Genomic DNA, 23,599 nt, shown 5'->3' with positions numbered 1-23,599 from the left:
ATAACTTTGCTTGCTTTCGAATAAAAAATAATAGACATATTATACAATAATAGTAATAGACAGTAAAATGTGACAAGCCATGACGTCAGGGTAGCTTACTGTAAATTAACAATGTATGGCCCATGAACTTGATTGGATTGGATTTGCCTTTATTCGTTTATTAGATGGGCCATACATTGTTAATTTACTTCACTTACATTGTTACTTACATTGTTACTATACTTGATGATCAAGTATAGTCCGACTATCCAATTTTAATTCTATTAATTTAAAGAATTAACGGCTCACCTGCTCGATAAGAATCTATGACTAAACGAAAAGATGATTTGTTTGATTTCATTTATTATTTAAGCACAGATGGGACTGAAGAATGAATGGTAATCATAAAAACTGTGCGAAGCTAAACCGAAATGCTACTCTATTTGCATGCGTATTGAAAATGTGATAAAATTACTTCATTTTTTTTACTTGGTCGAGTGCTGACGCTTTGGGGTTTTGGCTGTGACGGCGATATATGACTCTTACGTCATCACCGGAAAATAATTTCAAACTAAAGTGTCATATCTCAATAAACATTTTTTTTCTAATGAAAACTGGTTTTCTTCCGAAACACACGACATGACAAAAAATGCAAATAAAAAACGACTGTGCGTATTTCTTTTGAATCTGCATATTCATCAAAACTTTAACCAAATGCTTTTATTTTGTTATCCCACGAACAAAGCGTATTTCCGCCTTTCTTAAACTGAAATGTATACATAATGACAGTATACAGTAACCATATAGAAGTAATGACCAGAAAATAAATCGACAGGGAGTTTGGTAAAGAAACATTTGTAAATACAGTGATAATCGGTTCATTTTTTTTAACTGTCAAGCCGTCGTGTGACGTCAGAGGAAGCGTCGCTCGTCGGTGCCCCGGTTTTGGCCTCCTTGTTGAGTTCCGAGGGAGAGACGGGAAGGGCATGAAGTCGGAGCCCGATAATGTTGGACACTTATTTAAGCGTCGTGTTTTTTTCTTCATGTGCCTCCTCCCAAACCCTGGAGTGTCTTTTCATTCGTTTCTACAAATATTTAGCCTAGCGTGATAGCTAGCTAACGTTCCAGGAAACTAATTAAAAAAAGTAGCGGCGAGCCAGCGACACAGGAAAGCTTCCACATGGCGTTAATCCTGTTTACGAGGTCCAGGGCACCGTTAATGACAACCCCCAGGTCGTTAAATAACGATCTACGAAAAGCCAAAGGTAAGGGAGTCATTCATTTTTCGGGTTAATGTGTGTAGGCCTCGGCGTAGCCATGTGTGTGTGTGTTGGGGATTGGGGGGGGGGGCGCTTGAGGTTACCACCTATCTCGTTGACATTAGCATTTGTGTGAGTTTTCCGTTCGGCAATTGTCGGATGACTCATGGTTACCGCAAGAATGGTTTACAAAAAAGAAAGGAGAAAAATGGCTAGTCACCAAACGTTACCAAGCGTTCAGAAAATTCGTGATGAGCTCATGCCGGGACTGCAGTTTAAATCGCATTGGATGAGAAGATGCCGGTTGCAAAGGCAGCAACTTTGTCTTCTCCCTCCAAAAATATTCATCCTGTGAGATGTTTTTGTGATTACAGTGCTTGGTGGGAAGGGGGAAATTCCGGTTATGAACTTCCCAGGTGTGAAACTGCGACATGACCGAGGGTCAAGTTAAATTCAATCAATATCAATACAGCGGTACCTCGGCTTACAAACGTAATTGGTTCCCAGAAAGTGTGTGTAAGGTGAAAAGTTCATCTGCCAAACATTTATTTCCCATAAGAAAACATTAAAAATGAGAATAGTCCGTTCCCAGGTCCGCATAAAACTTTATTTTCTGTGAAATAAGCCTTAAAACGACACAAAATATACCTTATTTTATGTATAAGTGTGCTATTGTATTGTAATGAAAGAAATAAACTGTACTGTATAATCAAGTCGTTTTATTTACCTTTGTGATGGTTGTTGATGAATTTGCCGTGCTTTCGCGGCGATAATACCCTCACTCACACTGCCCCCTGCTAGCTGCTTTTCCTTACTCCAAATCAACAGAAGTTTTTCAACCTCTTCTATTGCCTGAGACCATTGCTTCGAGAACACAGAAACACCCTTAGCCACACGTAGCAATGGGCGACTTTGCATACTGGTACTGGGACGTTAAATTACACAAACGCACACATCGGTGGTGTTTTTCGATAATCTCCTTCTTCTGCTGGACTGTTATTTTCTTTTGTGTCCTTTTCGGTTTAACACTAGCCTGTGGTGGGGTCTTTTTTGGTCCCATAACAGCAAAGGTATTCCAATCGATAGTAAACCAGGTCTGCACTCAAGGGGGTGTGGAAAACAGGTCCTTCAGCCACCGTGGTGCTCCGTGTGGTTTGGTTCGTCCGCCGAAAACTAGTTTGTATGCCAAGATTATATTCTCGCGAATTTAATGTTCGTCAGCGAAAAGTCTGTGAGCTAAAGTGTTTGTCAGTCGAGGTATCACTGTATCTAAAATTTAAAATGAAATAATTGCAGCTATTCTGATTTGAAAAATAGCACTGTGCTGCCTTGGGATGTCAATTCAGTTCATTGCTCATTTCCAATACGGTATGACCAAATTACAGTAAAGTCTCGTTATATCGATATCGGATATATCGATAGTCCCGGTTATATCGATATTTTTTCGGACTCCCTTGAATATCGATATAACGAGACTTTACTGTATTTGGTGTGTGTGAGTGTATGTGCGCACGTATGCAAAGAAGTATCAAGAAAGGCTGAAGTGCAACAGTGAAAGCTGGTCAAGGTGCATTCTGTATGCACAAACTCAGCGATAGTACAGATTAGAGTGCAATAAAGTCTCTTGGCTCAAGATGCACGATTGAATCTGAACCTTTTCATAATTTTCTCGTTAAATAAACCAAATGACCCCCGATTAGCACTGATGGGCTAAACGTCGCCTCGACACTGCTCAGAGCCAAACGGGTGAACTGTTGAATGTTTGTTCATCAAAAGCAACCCAACAGCCTCGGCTCAACCAGTTACATTATTTCTAGTCCTTTCCCCCTGGGGTCGTTTTGTTGTCACGTGATTCCAGTATACTCTGTGCACATGCGTGTGTTTGTTGTGAGGAAAGGGGCGGGGCCTGGCATGGTCGCCTGCTCTCTCCCGATTGACCCAACACATCTGCAGGCTGTCAAAAGAGGCGATTCGGTATCCCCCTCTCGCGTCACCCGGTGCGAACGCTGGATCGGAAATGTTGTCGCTGCCAAGATGGCGGTCGACATGGTCTCGTTTTGGGGGGTGTGCTTTAGTTTCTCTCGCCAATCAAGATGTTTGCGTTCTCGCAGGGAAGATAAAAGATGCCTCCTGCTTCAACTGCTCCGCGTTCAGACTCTCCAGCCAGAGGTGAGCCCAAATCCCAGAATATATTTTTCATGTGTTTTTCCTTTACTGATTTATTTGTTTATCCATTTAATTTAATGGTTTAATTATTTATTTGCTTGTTTGTTTATTCAACCATCCATTCAGTTATTTATGTATGTGTTTATTAATCGCTTAATCTATTTAAATATTTATTTACTTATTTATTTATTTATGTACTTATTTATTTGATTATTTATATATTCATTTATTTAATTACTTGCTTGTTTGTTTATTCATTCACTCAGCTATTTATTTATTTAAATGTTTAACTATTTATTTATGCGTTTCTTTATCTCTTTAAATATTTAATTAATTATTAATCTCTTTATTCACTTATTTATTCGATTACAGTAAAGTCTCGTTATATCGATATCGGTTATATCGATAGTACCGCTTATTACGATACTATTTTCATTTCCCTTGCACATTTCTAGTCTTTTTATGTATAATTAGTACCGTTTAGTACGATACCCGGTTATTACGATAATCCCGTTATTACGGTGCTCCTTTTCATCCCCCGCTGGCCATTTTTGTTGTTTATATCGATATATCCGTCGCGCCATTGGTCAACTTGGTCACGTGTCTTGTTACGTGAGCCGCCATCGGTCGCGCCATTGGTCGTAATTGTTTACGACCAATTAATTGTTTAAATACTTATTTCTGTATTTGTCAGTTTTTTCATTCATTAACTCTGTTGTTTATTTAATTATGTATTTACTCGTTTGCTTGATTATTCATTCAATTCACTATTTGATTGTTTATTTATTCATTCATCCACATTTATTTATCCATTTATTTATTTTAGCCTTGACTTGTCAGCAAACATGCGCTTGGCTAGCTCTCCCCGCAAAGCACCATACACGGACAGGCTAATGACACTAGGTGTCAAGGTCGTAATGCATGTTGACAGACTCTGTAGCCATTTATATTTTGGGGGGGCTGCAGGGGGCTGGAACGTAACAACATTCGACCATTATGCTTTTTTTTACCTTCGCAGACTGAATGACTTCCGATTGGCCAGCGCAGCCCGGCTTTGCCCGGCGAGCCCGTTACCCTACTCATCCGTCGCCCGCGGACAGCGCTCGGAGCCGCGGCACTTAATATGCACGCTGGCCCCCTGGACCTCCCCTTCGCTGTACGCCGGCGTTCCCACGGTGACGATGGCGCGGCGCGGGCTGCATACATCGCCGGCGAGGCGGGACGACTCCAAGGTGGAGAAATCTCTGCGCTCGCTGAAGGACAAGATGAAGCTGGAGGAAGGCGGGCCGGTGTACAGCCCCGCCGCCGACGTCGAGCCTGTCCGCCGGACGCTACGGCAGCGCGCGCTGGACGAAATCAAACATTACTACCACGGCTTCCGGCTGCTGTTTGTGGACACGGGTATTGCCGGGCGGATGCTGTGGCAGGTGCTTAACGGGCACGGCCTGTCCCGCCGCGAGAGGAGACAGGTGGGAGGCGCCCGTTTCTATGTCCGAATCGGGGATGGCGGATTTTGATTGCGTTAGCCTTGCCGCTAACCGGCTTACGTTGATGCGATGACGGAGCGCCGGGGCGGACGCGTCCTGGCGCTCCGTCATTAAATAACGGCCTGTTGTATAAGTAACCAGTTAATTAATTATTAGTCGATGAATTGATGAATAAATTGATTTATTAAACAATTAACCAATTAATCAATAATTGATTTGTCAATTAAGTAATTGGGTAATTACTAAAGTAATTACTTAATTAAAGCATGCATAAATGAACAAATACATTATTCAAGTAAAGAATTAATGACTTCGTTAATTCATGAATTAATTACCAAAATAATCAAGCCAACGGTGAATAACTCACCCAATGTATCGATTACCGTATTTTCACGACCAAAGGGCGCACCGTGTGAAAAGGCGCAGTCTCATTTATGTGTGCCATTTCTGTATTTAACATACACATTGGGCGCACCGGATGATAGGGCGCAAGTTTTATATACCGGTACATATCCTCTACTGCCATACGTACATCCGCCTCACAACGACACACAGGCATACTAGTGTGCGTATTTAAAAAAACAGATCGGGAGCAAAACTGAGTTTGGTAGTGCTGTATTTATTAATTACAAAGTAAGAACATTTTGTAATAATCACTCAATAGGCGTCGGCATGGTAAAAACAAGCACATTACCGGTAACAGTCAGTAATCAAACCCAGCAAAGTCCTCATCCTCTGTCTCAGAATCGAACAGCTACGCTAAATCCAACATGGCAGGTTCGCTTTCCTCACTGTTAGTCACTTTCTCCTCGGAAATAATGCCGGCTTTTCCGAAAGCTCGAACCACTGTGCCAGCAGACACGTTAGCCCAAGCATCCATAATCCATTGGCAAACTATGGCGTAACATCCAGCCCTTTTCGTTTGCCTTAATAATGACGCCTGCTGGAAATTTCTCTTTGGGAAAAGTCTTTCTTGTAAAAATCACCATCGGCGGCAGCTTCTCTCCGTTAGCATGGCAGCCAAGCACAACAGGAAACAAAGACTTTTCGCCAGCTTTTCAGAATAATTCGACGGACGTTGCTGCGCGACCGTAGTCCCGGAACATGGCAGTTTCATAAAACGCCAGCACCAAGACGGACCTCCTTGGAAATGTTCAATTTTCATTTCCTCAGCTAGCGTTACTGCTCTGAGTCGGTTGGTGACAAAACGGTTTGTGTCGAAACGCTCCTTCCGCTTGCTCTTTGCTCGACGATCCATTGCTCGAGTCTTTCCTCCAACGCCGGCCACCTTGCCTTGTGTCCGCGAAAACTCAGCTGAGTCTTCTTCACCTGTCAGAGCTCGTTCTCCATCACTTGCGAACCATCGACTCGTTAATTTGATATTCTCTCGCGGCGGCTCGATTCCCATTGTTCCTCGGCGTAGCTGATAGCCTTCAGTTTAAACTGCGCTTCATAACCATGTCTCTTTGCCATTTTCAGGGTTGTTAAAAGAGCGATGTTCTGCATAAAGCACATACCTGTTCTTTTATACACAAACCACGCCCACACATCCCCCCTCATGTTCTCTACCACGTCCTCCTCTAATACATCCGCACTACAAGGTGCGCCGCACATTTTGAAAAAAATCTGCGACGTTTATATGCGCCTTATGGTCGTGAAAATATGGTAATTAATTAACAAAGTAATTATTTAGTTTATTTAATAATGAAAGAATAAATGAATTGATTAATTATTTAAATAATTAATGGATTGCTTATTTCATAAATTCATTAATTGAATAGCACAATAATCAAATGGACGGTTAATAGCTTATCCAATGAATCGATTGATTAGTCAATTAATTAATTGGTTAAATAACCAAGTAATTAATTAGTTAATTAAATAACAAATGAATAAATCAGGTGCAGATAAAGTGCTGGTCATAACTCTGGCAATGTTTTTTTCCCTTCCATGGGCAGCATTTGCCATTTGTACAGCCGCCCCCATTTCAACTTGGATAACTCCAGACCCATATAACTTGGGAATTATCTTTTTTTCTGATGAAAGAAGAGAGTATAAGGTTTCTTCCGCTGCATTGAATGTTGATGTAGTCCTAAAACTCAATATTCTGTGGGTCCTTTAATTCAAAATGACAAAAACCCTGGCACTGTAGTGGGCACCTATTTGCACATTGTCTGCCAGTCAATGAGTTAAAGAGTAGAAGTGAATGCTAATGAGTGCTAGCAGGCTTTGTCAAGAAACAATTGTCAGCATAGTCAAGCTCAAAAGTCACTGGCCGCTAAAATAAGTGGTTTGTGTTTGTGCCCCCAACCCTTCGGCCCCCCTCCCAGTTCCTCCGGACCTGCGCGGATGTCTTCCGCCTGCTGCCTTTCCTGGTCTTCATCATCGTCCCCTTCATGGAATTTCTGTTGCCCGTCGCTCTCAAACTGTTCCCCAACATGCTGCCGTCCACCTTCGAGACGCAGTCCAAAAAGGTGACGGACTCACGGACGGACGCCGTCTCTACTCGTCCGCATTCACGTGACGTCCCGACACGAACGTTCAGATTTGCTGCACACGCTTTAATCCCATTGCTGGTTTAATCTTAATCCATTGATCATTATAGCACCTTTATGTCGCCTATCGAACGGTATCCTAGCGTCACGAAGCTTTTGTCTTTGGCGTCTGCGTGTGTCCATCCGTCCGTCTTGTCTGGACACACGGCGTCGCCTTCAGATGCCAGTTAGCCAATTAGAATTTTTCTTGTTCTGTTTTAGCTGGGGTTCACTTGATGCTAACAAGGATTTGTGAGCATGAAGCTAACCAAAGCTAAAACAGAACAAGACACGTTTTGCTTCATGCTAACAAGGTTTTGTGAGCATTAAGCTAACCAAAGCTAAAACAGAACAAGACACGTTTTGCTTCATGCTAACAAGGTTTTGTGAGCATTAAGCTAACCAAAGCTAAAACAGAGCAAGACACGGTTAGCTTCATACTCACAAGGATTTGTGAGCATCAAGCTAAACGTATGTCGCGGCGGACAGTGATAACCATTTTAGCAACGGTAGACCAATTTTTTTTTCCGCACAGGAGGAGCGGTTGAAAAAGGAGCTTCGCGTCAAGCTGGAGATGGCCAAGTTCTTGCAGGACACCATTGAGGAGATCGCTTTGCGTAACAAGGCAGCCCAAGGCGACGTGGCCGAAGAGTTCTCCACCTTTTTCCAGAAGGTTGGTTGCCCGGCACCTTTTCTCACCCCGCCGATTCCAAACTTTTCACCCACCTCGTTGCAGATCCGCAACTCGGGCGAGCGTCCCAGCAACGAGCAGATCTTGCGCTTCTCCAAACTGTTTGAGGACGAGCTGACACTGGACAACCTGACTCGGCCCCAGCTGGTGGCGCTGTGCCGCCTGCTAGAGCTGCAGTCCATCGGCACCAACAACTTCCTGCGCTTTCAGCTTATCATGAAGCTCAGGAACATTCGCGCTGACGACAAGGTTGGTCGCTTCTGACAACCCATTATGCATTTTATTTTATTTTATTTTATTTTATTTTATTTTATTTTATTTTATTTTATTTTATTTGTTTATTACTTGTGTGTTCAAATTCAATCAATTAACAAAGTATTTTTTTATTTTTATTTTTTTTTATTTCAAGATTAATTAACGAATTATTTAACCAATTCACCAATATGTGTTTTTATTTATTTGTTTGTTCATTTTTGTTTGACTAATTAATTGACAAATCAATGAACTGGTTATTTTTATTCATTGTATTTATTTGTTTATTTTTGTTTGCCTAATTAATTAACCAATTAACAAATTAATTATTTGTATTTATTGTATTTCTTTTTGTTCATTGTATGTTTGACTAATCAATTAACTAATTAATTAACAATATATTCATTGTATTTTGTTATTTGCTTATTTTTGTTTGAAATTGTAATTAACAAATTACTTATTTGTATTTGTTCATTTTTGTTTGACTAATTAATGAACAAATTAATTATTAGTATTTTTATTATTTGTTTGTTCATTTTTATTTAACTAATTAATTATTTATTTATTGTATTTTCACTCTGTGTCATTTAATCGAACTATAGATTTCAATTCATGAGTGATATAATTTTATCTCTTTATTACTATTTTATAATAATAAAAAAGAGTCCAAAGTAGACAACAAGACCAAAGTGGAGACCACATTTGTAATAATTAGCATTTTTTGCATGACACCAAATTGTGTCCTCCTTCCAGCTGATTGCCGAGGAGGGCGTGGAGAGCCTGAACGTCAACGAGGTTCAGGCCGCCTGTCGTGTCCGAGGGATGAGGTCGCTCGGGGTCACCGAGGAGCGACTCCGAGAGCAGCTGGGCCAGGTGTGTCGCCCCCCGCCCCCCTTCCAAACCACGACCCTCCTCCCTTCCCTTCTCAACGTTGCTTTCCCTTCTGCAGTGGCTGGAACTCCACCTGAAGCAGCAGATCCCCACCTCCCTGCTCCTACTGTCCCGAGCCATGTACCTGCCCGACACGCTGTCCCCCGCCGACCAGCTGAAGAGCACCCTGCAGACCCTCCCCGATATGGTGGTAAGGTCCGCCTTGCGACCCCCCAAACGCCCCCCCCCCCTTCCCGGGCTTCAATCCTGACCCGTCGCGACCCGCCCGCAGACCAAAGAGGCCCAGGTGATGGCGGCCGAGATGGAGCTGTCTAAAGTCGACAACAAGACCAAAGTGGAGACCACGCTGAGGGAGGAGGCGGCCATTCGCCAGGACAACCAGGAAAGGGAGATGGAGAGGCTGGCCGACGCCGCCGAGAAGGCCGCAAAGGTCACCCACCGTCCACGCAACTCAAACATTGTCAACATGGACGAAAAGTCAAGAAAAAAAAATCATATCGGTCACTCTTGACTACTATTGATTCAGGCGTCCAAGTTGAGGCCCGGGGGTCAAATTTGGCCCGCCACATCATTTTATAGTGCCAACTAAAGCTAATCAAACTTTTATGATGTGTCACGGTTTGCAAGGTGGTGATGGCGGGTGCGGATCTCAAAAAGCAGGCAGGAGGGAGCAGGAGGTTGTTTGACAAATTGTATTAAATTAAAGTCAGCAGGAACAAAATGTAAAACATTGAAATCATCGGAATGGAAAAAATACAAAGTAGCAAAAGAAGACCAAAAGTAAAAGTCCGCCAAGGTTAAACAAACACATACACAATGCATGCAGCAAACAAGCAGCAAACAATGAACCGACATCGGATGGTCGTGCCGGGTGTCCTTTTAAGTGTCAGTGATTAAACGACCAGCACCTGTGCAGGTGCAGGCGGGGCCGACAGCGCCCCCCGTTGGTCGCCAACCAGATCATGACATGATGCTTCTAAAGTCCCAACCAAAATTTCAAATTGTCCCATGTCAACCACAATGTCAGTTTGGATTTTGTGAAATTTGAAAACTAGTTAGTTAATATGCATTTTAACACATTGACTGCCAGACGAGCAAAAATGTGTCCACTTTTGTATTGACTTTTAGAATGACATAAACATTCAATGCAATGTTAGGAACCTTATTTTTTTTTTCTTTCATCAGAAAAAATAGTTAATTGCTAAGTTATATGAGTCTGTAGTTATCTGAGCTTGAAATGGGGGTAGCTGTACAAAATACAATACATGTTGATTGATATAGTGCTTTAACAGCAGCTGAAGCTGTAACAAAGCGCTAACATGGACAAAAGGCAAATGCTGCCCCCTTGTGGAAGGGAAAAAAACATTGCCAGAGATCTGACCAGCACTTTATCGGCACCCAAGCAAGCATTAAATAAAACAAACAAACAAAACTTGAACAAATTCAGCAATGGTGCTCTACGTGACACTTCAATTCCTGAATAAATTCGGAAATGGCAGCGAATGAGTTACTGGCTTCCCCAAATTCATAACGTCCCCCGATAGGAAACCGGAACTACAATATCGCAAAAAATTACTTTGACACCCCTGATATTACCTTCAAAAATGTTTTGTACCATTTCACGCCCAAAGTGCTTCTGAGATGCTCACCGAAATCCATTTTCATGATTAATATACAGTGATACCTCAGCTTTAGCTCACAAACTTTTCGCGTCATGAACAATAAATTCGCGAGCATATAATCTTGGCTATCGAACTAGTTTTCGGCAAACGAACCAAACCACACAGCGCCACGGTCGCTGGCGGACTAGTGTTCCACACCCTCTTTGAGTGCAGATGTGGTTAGTTATCGAGTGGAGTACTTTTGCTCTTATGGGACTGAAAAAGACCCCACCATAGGCTATTGTTAAGCCGAAAAGAAAATGACGGTCGAGCAGAAGGAGATCATCGAAAAACACCAACGAGGTGTGCGTTTGTGTCACTTAGTATCCCGGTACCAGTATGCTATGTCGACCATTGCTACGTGTGGCTAAGCGGGTGTTTCTGTGTTGTCTAAGCAACGGTCTCAGTTGAAAAACTTTTGTTGATTTGGATTAACGAAAAGCAGCTAGTTGGGGACAGTGTGAGTGAGGGTATTATCGCCGTGAAAGCACGACAACTTCACTCGGATATCATCAAAAGGCAACCTGGAAGTTCGTCATCCATTGACAGCTACCATCACAAAGGTCAATAAAACGACTTTATTATACAGTACAGTTTATTTCTTTAATGACAACCCAATAGCGCATTTATTATACATAAAATAAGGTATATTTTGTGTGGTTTTAAGGCTTATTTAGTAGAAAATTATGTTTTATGGGGACCTGGGAACCTATTATTCTCATTTTAACGGTTTCCTATGGGGAAATAATGTTTGGAATACACACTTTTTGCCATACACACACTTTCTGGGAACCACAAGTTCATACGCCAAGATATCACTGTACATAAAATAAGGTATATTGTGTGTAGTTTTAAGGCTTATTCCATAGAAAATTGTTTTATGGGGACCTGGGAACGGATTATTCTCATTTTTAATGGTTTCTTATGGGAAATGAATGTTTGGAAGATGAACTTTTCACCTGACACACACTTTCTGGGAACCAATTAAGTTCGTAAGATGAGGTATCACTGCGTTGATTCCACACAAACGAATCATACTGTTGTAACGTCCTGACAAAGCTTTCCTGCCCACCGCAGGACAGCGAAGAACTGGAGGCCGAAGCCAGCAGCGTACCTTTACCTCAGGCTGACCTTCTCAAGGACACGGCGCCTGTCGTCGAAGGAGTCAAGGTCATTTTTCTGTTTTTTTTTTTCAATTTCATTTTTTCCCTGACCGACTGAAGCCATGGCGGCTTTGTGGCGCTTGTTTTTTGTCTCATCTTTGCCTTCCCGTCTTCTTGCGCACCGACGCAGTTTGTACACTGGCAGAAGTTCCTGCGTTACCAGGTTAGATTGAGCTCTACCGTGACCGTTTGTCCCAATTCCGCAATTTTCTTGCCCGTCTGGTGCCCTTTCCTCGTCCCTCGGACTCCCTAAATGTGTCCTGGCCTGCCCCGAAAATAAATACTGAGATGAATCTTAAACGTGACTCAATCCTCCGTGATCCCCCTTCACCTTCATTCCGCCACGCGGTTGACGTCCATTTTGTTGACTTCCAGGGCGAGGAGATCACGAAAGAGGAAATCGATATGATCAGTGACGCCTGCTCCAAACTGAAGGAGCAGAAGAAGCTGCTGACGCTGGAGAAGGAGGAGCTGGAGGAGCTGAAGGATGACGTGCAGGAGTACAGCGAGGTGTGTTCACAAGCGTGGGAATAAAAACAATTCCAACATTTCCGGTTGGGCGTTCCTCTGTTTGATTGGATTAGTTTTTATTAGTCTCGCAGTGGAGAATTTTACATTTCACAGCAGCAAAGAGATGAAAGGAAGAGGAAAGGAAAAATTAGAAAAACAAAATACACGATCTGAAGGACGATGTGCAGGAGTCCAGCGAGGTGCGTTCAAAGCGTAGGAAAAAAATGCCAAGGTTTTTGGACGGACGCTCCTCTGTTGGATTGAATTGGATTAGCTTTTATGAGTCTTGCAGTGGAGAAATTGACATTTCACAGCAGCAAAGGGATGAAAGTGAGAGGAAAGGAAGGGAAGAAGTAGACAAACAAAATACAGGAGCTGCTGTAAAGGCAGCCACTATCACGGCGCCATTTTGAAGTCAAAACAACAACAAAAAACTAAATAACACAGAGAGTCATTCAATCTTAAAGGAGAACCGACACCTCCGGACAAGTTGTGTCCATAATTTGAAAAATCACTTCAAATGACTTTTACTGAGCGTACTTTACAAAGATTCCACCGCATATAGCTATATTTTACGTTTTCAGACTCGCTCTGAATATTCAGGACGTCTTGTTTTTGAGTTGGTGACTATAACTACCGTGACGTCACGGTAGGTATTGTCATTGACCGAGAAAGCGACATACAATGCATTTTTACTTTGTTTGGTCTGAAAACTTCGTGTTGATCCGTGTTGATGGCGAAATTAGAAGGAAAACACATAAATAACACGATGGTGAATCGTGTGTTGCACCAAGACTACCATTTGATACAAGCTGACACAAATTCCAAGCAGACAAATCAGCCCATTTCTAACGGAGCTTCTGCGCCATCTTGTGCATTTTCTGGGACGCTACATTTCAGTCCAGATGCCTCAAAATGACACGGAATGGCTTTAATCGATTGCAAACATTTATGCCTTCCTCTTCAGAACTATTTAAATCATATTCTTGACTGGGTGAGTAACAAGAAAGCATCTTCTCCGAATCTGAAGCCATTGTTTTGATTCTCGAGCAAGGCAAGATGTCTTGGCGTGACGTCACGAGCAAGGGGGCGGGACCTTCTTAAACTGTCCATTTCCGGTGTGTTTTTGAAGTCGTTTTTGGACACACTAAAAATATCAGCCTGCGTATTTTGGTTAGTTTAGATGCCATGAAACGTTTTTCTGATGTCTGTTAGGAAACAAAAAAAACGGTGTCGGTTGTCCTTTAAGCACTTTCTGCACCTTCTTTGTTGCATGAAGCAGTTCTAAAGGATCAAACCATCATTGTCACAAGTGGATCAGGTAGTTCATGGTTAGCTATCTATCCGGCTGGCTGGCTGTCTGTTAGCTATCTGCCACTTAGCAGTTTTTTTGACGACGATACTAGTACAGCGTGTTCTACAGCGTGTTCACACAAATTCCTTGTGTGTTCTACATGCTTGGCAATAAAGATGATTCTGATTCTGATGGCGAGCTAGCTGGTTAGCTGGCTACCTGTTAGCGCGCTGGCTATCTATTAGCTATCTAGTAGCTAGCTAGCTGGTTTTTTATCTATTTGAGTTACTTGCGGGTTGAGTGAACGCTGGCGGATGTGGCTGCCACTGCTGACCCGCAGAAAAACTGATCCTGTAAAGTGACCTTGAGAGTTTTGCAAGGCGCTTACAAATGAAATGTGTTATTATTATTATTATTGTTGTTATGATGATGATGATTATTATAAATGTGCACGTCTGCCACAAGCTAAATATTGAAATCAAAAACCAAGCTGTAGCATCCATTTTGTCAATTTCCATTGACCAAAAGAGATTGTCTCACATCTCCCACGTCAATCCGCTTCAATTCCAAGCCGCGGCAGTTCCACAGGCACAAAAATGTCCCGCCCAGAGTTGTCCAGCCATGACAGTCAAAAGTAATTTCTGGTGTCCGGCAGGACCTGGAGGAAATCAAGAAGGAGCTCTCCAAGACAGGGAAGGAGAAGGCGGTGTGCGAGTCCAAGGCCAGCCAGCGTCTGTCCAAGCGGGTCAACCGCATGATCGGACGCATCGACAAGATCATCGGCGAGCTGGAGAAGGACAAGGTCATCCTGGATGGACAGATGGACAGCGGGACCACGCCGCCCGTCGGGTAAGGGAAATGAAGGAGCGCCGCCGCCTCGTCATCTCCATCGTCATTGTCGTCCTCGCTTGCGATGGAGATGCCAATCATCTTCTGTTTGACGCTCCTTATCAACGTTTGCAGCTTATTCGTGACTCGAAATCGAGAAGTTCCAAGGTAAGATGAGCTGCACTCGTTTGATCTTGGGGTACTTTTCCATACACTTTCATTTTTTTTTAACAAAAAATTATTTTGTAATTTTTATATTTTTGTTTGAATAATAACCAATTAACAAATACATTATTTTTTATTTATTTTATTTATTTACCTGTTCATTTTTGTTTGACTAATTAATTAACTAATCATCCATCCATCTTCCGCCGCTTATCCGAGGTCGGGTCGCGGGAGCAGCAGCTTCAGTAGGGAAGCCCAGACTTCCGTCTCCCCAGCCACTTCTAGCTCGTCCTGGCGGTTCCCGAAGCGTTCCCAGGACAGCTGGGAGACATAGTCTCTCCAGCGTGTCCTGGGCCGTCGCCGGGGCCTCCTGCCAGTGGGGCATACTCAGAACACCTCACCAGGGAGGCGTCCTGGGGGCATCCTAATCAGATGCCCGAGTCACCTCATCTGGCTCCTCTCGATTTGAGCCCCTCCCGACACCCTACGGAGAAAGCTCATTTCGGCCGCTTGCATCAGGGATCTCGTTCTTTCGGACACGACCCATAGCTCGTAACCATAGATGAGGGTTGGGACGTAGATCAACCGGTAGATTGAGAGCTTTGCTTTTTGGCTCAGTTCCTTTTTCACCACGACAGATCGGTACAAAGTCCGCATCACAGCAGACGCTGCACCGATCCGCCTGTCGACCTCTCGCTCCCTTACACACTCATTCATGAACAAGATACTTAAACTCCTCCACTTGAGGCAAAATCTCCTCCCCGACCCGGAGAGGGCACTCCACCCTTTTCCGACTGAGAACCATTGTCTCAGATTTGGAGGTGCTGATTCTCATCCCAGCCGCTTTACATTCGGCTGCGAAACGCTCGAGAGAGAGTTGCAGAGCTCCACTTGAAGGTCCCAACAGTACCACATCATCTGCAAAAAGCAGAGATGCTATACCGAGGCCACCAAAACGGAAACCTTCAACGCTTCGGCTGCGCCTAGAAATTCTGTCCATAAAGGTTATGAACAGAATCGGTGACAAAGGGCAGCCTTGGCGGAGCCCAACCCTCACTGGAAACGATTCCGACTTATTGACGGCAATGCGAAGCAGACTCTGACATCGGTCGTATAGGGACCGAACGGCCCGTATCAGACGTCCCTGTACCCCATACTCCCGAAGCACCCTCCACAGAACTCCACGAGGGACACGGTCAAACGCTTTCTCCAAGTCCACAAAGCACATGTAGACTGGTTGGGCGAATTCCCATGCACTCTCGAGGACCCTGCTAAGGGTGTAGAGCTGGTCCACCTTTCCAGGGAGGCTGAGGAGTGTGATCCCTCTGTAGTTGGAACACACCCTCCGGTCCCCCTTTTTAAAAAGGGGGACCACCACCCCGGTCTGCCAATCCAGAGGCACTCTCCCCGATGACCACGCAATGTTGCAGAGGCGTGTCAGCCAAGACATCCCCACAACATCCAGAGCCTTTAGGAACTCCGGTCGGATCTCATCCACCCCCGGGGCCTTGCCATCGAGGAGCTTTTTAACCACATCGGTGACTTCAGCCACAGAGATCGGAGAGCCCACCTCGGAGTCCCCAGACACTGCTTATTCCAAGGAAGGCGTGTTGGTGGAGTTGAGGAGGTCTTCGACGTACTCTGCCCACCGGTTCACGACGTCTCGAGTCGAGGTCAGCAGCGCCCCATCCTCACTGTACACAGTGTTAGTGGTGCACTGCTTTGCCCTCCTGAGACGCCGGATGGTGGACCAGAATTTCCTCGAAGCGGCCCTCAATTTCCATGGCCTCACCAAACTCTTCCCATGCACGTGTTTTGGCCTCGGCGACCACCGAGGCTGCATTCCGCTTGGCTAATCGATACCTGTTAGCTGTCTCAGGGGTCCCACAGGCTTTATAGGCCCGATAGGACTCCTTCTTCAGCTTTACGGCATCCCTTACTACTGGTGTCCACCAGCGAGTACGGGGATTGCCTCCACGACAGGCACCAACCACCTTACGGCCACAACTCTGATTTGCCGCCTCAGCAAGGGAGGTACGGAACATGGTCCATTCGGACTCAATGTCCCCCACCTCCCCCGGGACATGTGTAAAGTTCTGCCGGAGGTGGCAGTTGAAACTCCTTCTGACAGGGGATTCCGCCAGACGTTCCCAACAAACCCTCACAACCCGTTTGGGTCTTCCAGGTCGGACTGGCATCTTCCCCCACCAACGGAGCCTAATCACCACCAGGTGGTGATCAGTTGACAGCTCCGCCCCTCTCTTCACTCGAGTGTCCAAAACATGAGGCCGCAAATCCGATGATGCAACTATAAAGTCAATCATCGAACTGCGACTAAGGGTGTCCTGGTGCCACGTGCACATATGGATACCCTTATGTTTGAATAAAGTGTTTGTTAGAGACAATCTGTGTCGAGCACAGAAGTCCAATAACAAAACACCACTCCTGTTCTGATCGGGAGGGTCGTTCCTCCCAATCACGCCCCTCCAGGTCTCACTGTCATTGCCCACATGAGCATTGAAATCGCCCAGTAGAACAAGTCCCCAGGGGGAGTGCTCTCCAGCACACCCCCTAAGGCAGGGGTGTCAAAGTCATTTTTTGCCGCGGGCCACATTGTAGTTATGGTTTCCTCTCGAGGGCCGTTATGAATTTGGGGAACCCATTAGAATGTTTAAATCCCTTCAAATATTACATATACAGCACACAGCAAATTAATGAATAACTCGTTTTCAAATCTGAAGTCAAGAATAATGACTTTTATTGTGGTTGACATCCAAAAATATGAAATTTTGGCTCAGATTTTAGCAATCGTCATGGAATTTAACAAGTTTGATTTGCTTTCGCGGGCCGAAAAAAATGATGTGGCGGGCCGGATTTGGCCCGCGGGCCTTGACTTTGACACCTGTGCCCTAAGGTCTCCAAAAATGATGGGGACACTGCTGTTTGGTGCATATGTATATTAACTAACCAATTAAATAAATTATTTTTTATTACTGTATTTTTTTCTTTATTTTTGGTTCACTAATTAATTAATTCATTAATTAACAAGTAGTTTATTGTATTTGTTGGCTTTTGCTAGTTTTAATATTTAATTCACCAATTAATCAATTAACAAATTAATTAGTTGTATTTTTACGGCCCGGTAGTCGAGTGGTTAGCATACCGGCTTCACAGTGCAGAGGTCGCCGGTTCGCGTCCCGGTCCGGCCTCCCTGTGTGGAGTTTGCATGTTCTCCCCGGACCCGCGTGGGTTTTCTCTGGGTCCTCCGGTTTCCTCCCACACTCCAAAAACGTGCATGGCAGGCAGATTGACCCCTCCAATTTGTCCCTAGATGTGAGTGTGAGTGACTGTTGTACGTCTTTGTGTGCCCTGCGATTGGCTGGCAACCAATTCAGGGTGTCCCCCGCCTCGTGCCCGAAGACAGCTGAGATAGTCTCCAGCAACCCCCGCGACCCTAATGAGGAATAAGCGGTACGGAAAATGGATGGATAAATTATTTGTATTTCATATTTTTTATTTATTTATTCATTTGTATTTGACTAATTAATCTACAATTTATTTAGTTTGTTGTTTTTTGTCAGAAAAATCAATTCACTAATTAATTAATCAATTAACAAATATTTTTTTTGGTAATTCATTTATTTGTTCAATTTTGTTTGACTAATTAATTAACTAATTAATCAACCATTTGTTTATTGTATTGTTAGTTTTTGTCTGCAAAAATAATTCACCAATTAATCAATGAACAAATTAATAATTTGTATTTATTTTATTTATTTGTTTGTTCATTTTTGTAATTATTAACTAATTAATCATTTATTTATTGACGATTTATTTGTTGTTTGAAAAATGAATCAACCAATGAACAAATTAATTACTTTTATTTATTTTATTTGTTCATTTTTGTTTGACTAATTAATTGATGATGAACTAAATGATTCTTTTTTATTGATTGTATTTGTTTTTGTTTCATTAATGAGCTAATGACTCGTGAATTGTGCTGGAAAAGCCTTGATTGTTGTGATTGCGGGAGGGGGGGAGGGAGCCTGAATGCAGCATGTCACAGCCCTTCTTCCTAATCTTCCACCACCGCCGCCGCCTTTTGCACCCCCACCCAATCCGGTAACGCATTTTCCTCTATCCAGTCTCTTCTACGCCTTCAGGGAGAACCTGATCAGCATCGACGAGCTCATCGGCGTCATGCGGCAGATCCAGAACATTCCCGAGCACAAACTGCAGAGCATCGCCGAGGCGCTCGACGACAACAAGGACGGCAAGATTGACATCGATGATGTCATCAAGGTGGGCCCACCTCAAACGTGGCTTTCTGGTGACGGTCTCCTTCAAAACTTTCACCGTTACCCCTTTGGGCCACATCAAAAAAGACCAGAAACGGCCTTTGCGGCTTCGCATTGCTGTCGCCTACAGGCCATGAATGCAACAGCAACGACTGTTAATAATAATAATAATAATAATAATAATAATGATAATAATCTTCTTCTTCCTTTGGGCTTTTCCCTTGACGGGGTCACCACAGCAAATCAGTGTCCTCCATCTTTAGAGGTTTGATCCACATGTTTGTTTTTTGCCAAGCTTTTACGTCGGATGCCCTTCCTGACACAACCCTCTGTATTTATCCGGGCTTGGGACCGGCACAAGAAGACTGATGCCCGTTTGTGGCTACAGAACTAGCAACTCGCTCAGTAAAAGGCTCCCAAACACAAAATGGTCATAATAATAATAATAGATGATGATAATAATAACAGATGATGATGATAATAATAGGTACTATAATATAAATCTTAGCAAAAGAAAATAGATGGTTTGAAAGGGGAGTAAAAGAAGCTATTTTTCTAAAACAACTAAATCCTTCACTAAACCGACATGGTGGGGTGTGGTTCAATTTGGATCGTTCGTGACAACAGACTGCTTAGGCAACATGGGCTTAGTTATGCTGATGAGGTGATACCAGAGCAAATAGGGCAATCAGGCCAGTCGTCAGTCAGGACAATGGAAGTAATCAGTGGAGCCGCAGGGAGTAGTCCTCTGCTCCCCCCAACCTGAGAGCAGGGATCTATCATAGCAGATAATTTATTATTATTATTGACTCTTAAATTAATGACTTTTTGTCATAATAATAGTAATAATAATAATTCTTGAGTCTTTTAAATTAATGTGACTTTTTGTCATAATAATAGTAACAATAATAATAATAATTATTGAGTCTTTTAAAATAATGTGACGTTTTGTCATTATAATAAAATAATTATTGACTTTGAAATTAATATGACTTTTTGTCATAATAATAATAATAATTCTTGGCTCTTTTAAAATAATGTGACTTTTTGTCACAATAATAAGAATCATTCTTGACTCTTAAATTAATGTGACTTTTTTCAAATTAATAATAATAATTCTTGACTCTTAAATTAATGTGACTTTTTGTCATATTAATAATAATTATTATTATTGACTCTTAAATTGTGACTTTTTGTCATAATAATAATTCATGACTCTTTATTTAATGACTTTTTGTCATAATAATAACAATAATAATAATAATGATGATGATTTATATTGACTCTTAAATTGTGACTTTTTGTCATAATAATAATTCATGACTCTTAAATTAATGTGACTTTTTGTCAAAATAATAATAATGATGATGTTGATTATTATTATTCACTCTTAAATTGTGACTTTTTGTCATAATAATAATAATGCATGACTCTTTTAAATGTGACTTTTTGTCATAATAATAATAACAATAATAATAATCATGATAATGTTGATTATTATTATTGACTCTTGTGACTTTTTGTCATAATAATAATTCATGACTCTTAAATTAATGTGACTTTTTGTCAAAATAACAACAATAATGATAATGTTGATTATTATTATTGACTCTTGTGACTTTTTGTCATAATAATAATTCATGACTCTTAAATTAATGTGACTTTTTGTCATAATAATAATAATAATTCATGACTCTTTTAAATGAATGACCTTTTGTCATAATAATAATAATTCATGACTCTTTTAAATGTGACTTTTTGTCATAATAATAATAATAAACAATAATACATTTAATATAGAAGCTCCTTTCAAATCACCCAAGGATACTGACAATTAAAAAAACAATAAACACCAGAACAATAAAACCATAAATAATAAAAGAGCTGGTTAAACTAAACCGTGGAAGTACCAAACCTCCTTTCAAATTCCAGTTTGCCGGCAAAAAAGCAGCTTGTAAAAAACAAGCACAAGAGAAATTTTCTGTTTCTGCTTTTTTTTTTTTTCTCAAAATTCCAAAACACCATTTTTTTTTTGCACATCTGCCTCTTGGAAAAAAGTCCAAAAACTGCTAAATGATCAAAGACATTTTTTTAAAAGGTAATTTGTCTTTTGGTGGAAAAAAAAAAACATTATACTGAAGATCTTAAGCTGGAAAAACAATGCCCAAAAAGAAAAAAGAAAATATCCGCAGCCACAAAATGAGAAGCCTGCGGCACAGCGCCAAGATGGCGCCACAATAATCAATAATCAATAATCAATAATCAATCATGAGTTTGAGAGTAAATTTGCTTCGCAGGTGGTGGAGCTAATCGACAAGGAGGACATCGACATCACCACCACGCAGGTGGCCGACATCATGACCATGCTGCAAAAGGAGGAGAAGCTGATGGAGAAGGAGAAGGCCAAGGACAAGGCTGAGAAGGACAAGGAGCAGGCGGCCAACCTTCACGGCTAACAAGGCAAGCGAGGGGAGGGAGCTTGGGGGAGAGGGGAACGCTTTCGCCGCTCCAGTTGCCTTTCAAAAAGCGTCCCCGCCCAGGGACATTATTCTCGCTTTGTTTTATTATTTATTGGACCAGCACGCAGGATGACTGCAAAAAAGCTCCACAATGCTTTAAAAAATATTTTTTGGGGGGAAAGGAGAGATCAGATGTCAAAGTGGAGACGGCCGATGCTTTCTGCACTTTAGTAAAACCTCCTCGTCGTCCTCGTCGCATCGAAATCGGACGCTCGCCGTCTGATGGCTTCCACCAAAGAAACGATTTCCGTCTTACACTGCTTTCCGTTCCTCCTTTTTCAAATGGCGGCGCACCGATCGATTGACAGCTGATGGCGGAACTCACCGAAACACTGGCGGACAATTCGGATCACACAGGAGGATGTTTTCCTGGTTTTAGTTGAAGTTGTAGCAGTGGTTTTTATTTTGCTTTTGACAAGTAATTCAGTTGGAAAAAAAAGTGGAGTGAAACTAATTTTTTACAAAAACTACAATGACATGAAAATTTTGAAAATAAAAAAATACATTAGCTCAGAAAAGTCATTAAAACAATCCGAATTTAGCCAGCAAATGTCAACCCAAAATAAAAATCGCAACCCATCACAATGTGATGGGTTGCGATGGCATCACATGTTGTTGTAAAATAAAATAAAAAACAAGTACAGTAAAGTCTCGTTCTATCGATATTCTCGGGAGTCTGGAAAAAAATATCAAATATTACCGGACTATCGATATATCCGATCCTGCGGCATGTACATTTTCTCCTTGCGTTCATAGAAATAGTATCGGAATAAGCAGTACTATCGATATATCAAGACTTTACTGTAGTAAAACGATTTTTTACAAAACTACGATGAAATGAAGCGCTTTTGAAAAGCAACAAAAAAAAAAAAATGCTCAAAAAAGTCATTAAAACAACCCGAATTTACAGACCAAATGTCAAAACAAAATTAAAATAAACTTTGATGAAAAATCGCAAACCATCACCGGTTGTTTTAAAATAAAATATTACATTTAGCAATCATCAGAATCGGAATTGCAAAATGAAATCTAGAATGTGCACGTCTGCAAATTTTGTGCTCTCATCTTTGAAAACTGCTGTCAAAATTGACAAATTGGACAATTGGACGTCGTCTCAGGGTTATTCCGGTTGTCATGTTTGTTCGCCAAAATTCTCGCATCGCCCAATTTTTGATTGCGGGTTTTTCCCGTCACACGTTTGGATCTCCAAGCCGTCCGTCCCCCTTTTTGTTGCGCCGTAGGAACAGAACAACAATCGCATCCGGCATTTATTTTTTATGATTAGAACGATATATTTTTATATGATTGTTTAGCGCAAATGCTAGAAAAAGAGCTTGTCGTGATTCATTTTTTTTATGAAGGGTTTGTGTTACAGTGATACCTCAGCTTAGGAACTTAATTGATTCCCAGAAAGTGTGTGTAAGGCCAAAAGGTCGTCTTCCAAACATTTATTTCCCATAAGAAACCATTAAAATTAGAATAATCTGTTCCCAAGTCCCCATAAAACATAATTTTCTACGGAATAAGCCTTAAAACTACACAAAATATACCTTATTTTATGTAGAATAAATGTGCTATTGGATTGTAATTAAATGAACTGTAATGTACAATAAAGTCATTTTATTGACCTTTGTGATGGTAGTTGTCAATGGATGGTAGCAATGGTCGACTTAGCGTAATTGTACCGGGACAGCTAAGTCACACAAACGCACACCTCGTAGGTGTTTTTCGATGATCTTCTGCTCGACCGTCATTTTCTTTTGTGTCCTCTTCGGTTTAACACTAGCCTGTGGTGGAGTGTTTTTCACTCCACTCGATAACAAACCACGTCTGCACTCAAAGGAAAGGGGTGATGAAAACTAGTTCGCCAGCTACCGTGGCGCTCTTTGACCGTGTGCTCTG

At 42.1% G+C, this 23,599-nt stretch overlaps 1 protein-coding gene across 8 annotated transcripts; it reads left to right on the top strand.

Moving 5' to 3' along the window:
* The first annotated feature begins 890 nt into the window (after nt 1-890).
* Nucleotides 891-22,156, top strand: letm1 (leucine zipper-EF-hand containing transmembrane protein 1). Of its 8 annotated transcripts, XM_089004146.1 has the most exons (17): nt 892-1,244; nt 3,350-3,407; nt 4,423-4,873; nt 7,222-7,365; nt 7,961-8,098; nt 8,162-8,365; nt 9,122-9,241; nt 9,318-9,449; nt 9,531-9,689; nt 11,998-12,090; nt 12,214-12,246; nt 12,459-12,593; nt 14,543-14,736; nt 14,851-14,883; nt 19,026-19,182; nt 21,476-21,638; nt 22,006-22,156. In XM_089004146.1, the coding sequence occupies exons 1-16, from the start codon at nt 1,160-1,162 to the stop codon at nt 21,632-21,634; spliced, it is 2,295 nt and encodes a 764-aa protein (XP_088860272.1). In that variant the 5' UTR covers nt 892-1,159; the 3' UTR covers nt 21,635-21,638; nt 22,006-22,156. The 8 variants fall into 8 exon arrangements, with proteins under 8 accessions (XP_088860273.1, XP_088860272.1, XP_088860271.1 ...); XM_089004147.1 differs by having other exon boundaries at nt 891-1,244; nt 19,044-19,182; nt 21,476-22,156; XM_089004145.1 differs by having other exon boundaries at nt 21,476-22,156.
* The last annotated feature ends 1,443 nt before the right edge of the window (nt 22,157-23,599 follow it).

The sequence above is a fragment of the Hippocampus bargibanti genome, linkage group LG09 (genome assembly GCF_051943395.1).
Source record: "Hippocampus bargibanti isolate YZ-2025 linkage group LG09, ASM5194339v1, whole genome shotgun sequence".
Taxonomy (NCBI): Eukaryota; Metazoa; Chordata; class Actinopteri; order Syngnathiformes; family Syngnathidae; genus Hippocampus; species Hippocampus bargibanti.
The sequence above is the reverse complement of the archived record's forward strand: the minus strand, read 5'-3'. Positions and strand labels throughout refer to the sequence as shown.

Excerpts from the sequence above, each read along its gene's own strand:
- letm1 (XM_089004146.1), top strand. The coding sequence starts at position 1,160 with ATGGCGTTAATCCTGTTTACGAGGTCCAGGGCACCGTTAATGACAACC. Across the intron at positions 8,366-9,121 it reads ACATTCGCGCTGACGACAAG|CTGATTGCCGAGGAGGGCGT; the intron begins GTTGGTCGCTTC and ends TCCTCCTTCCAG. Across the intron at positions 9,450-9,530 it reads AGACCCTCCCCGATATGGTG|ACCAAAGAGGCCCAGGTGAT; the intron begins GTAAGGTCCGCC and ends ACCCGCCCGCAG.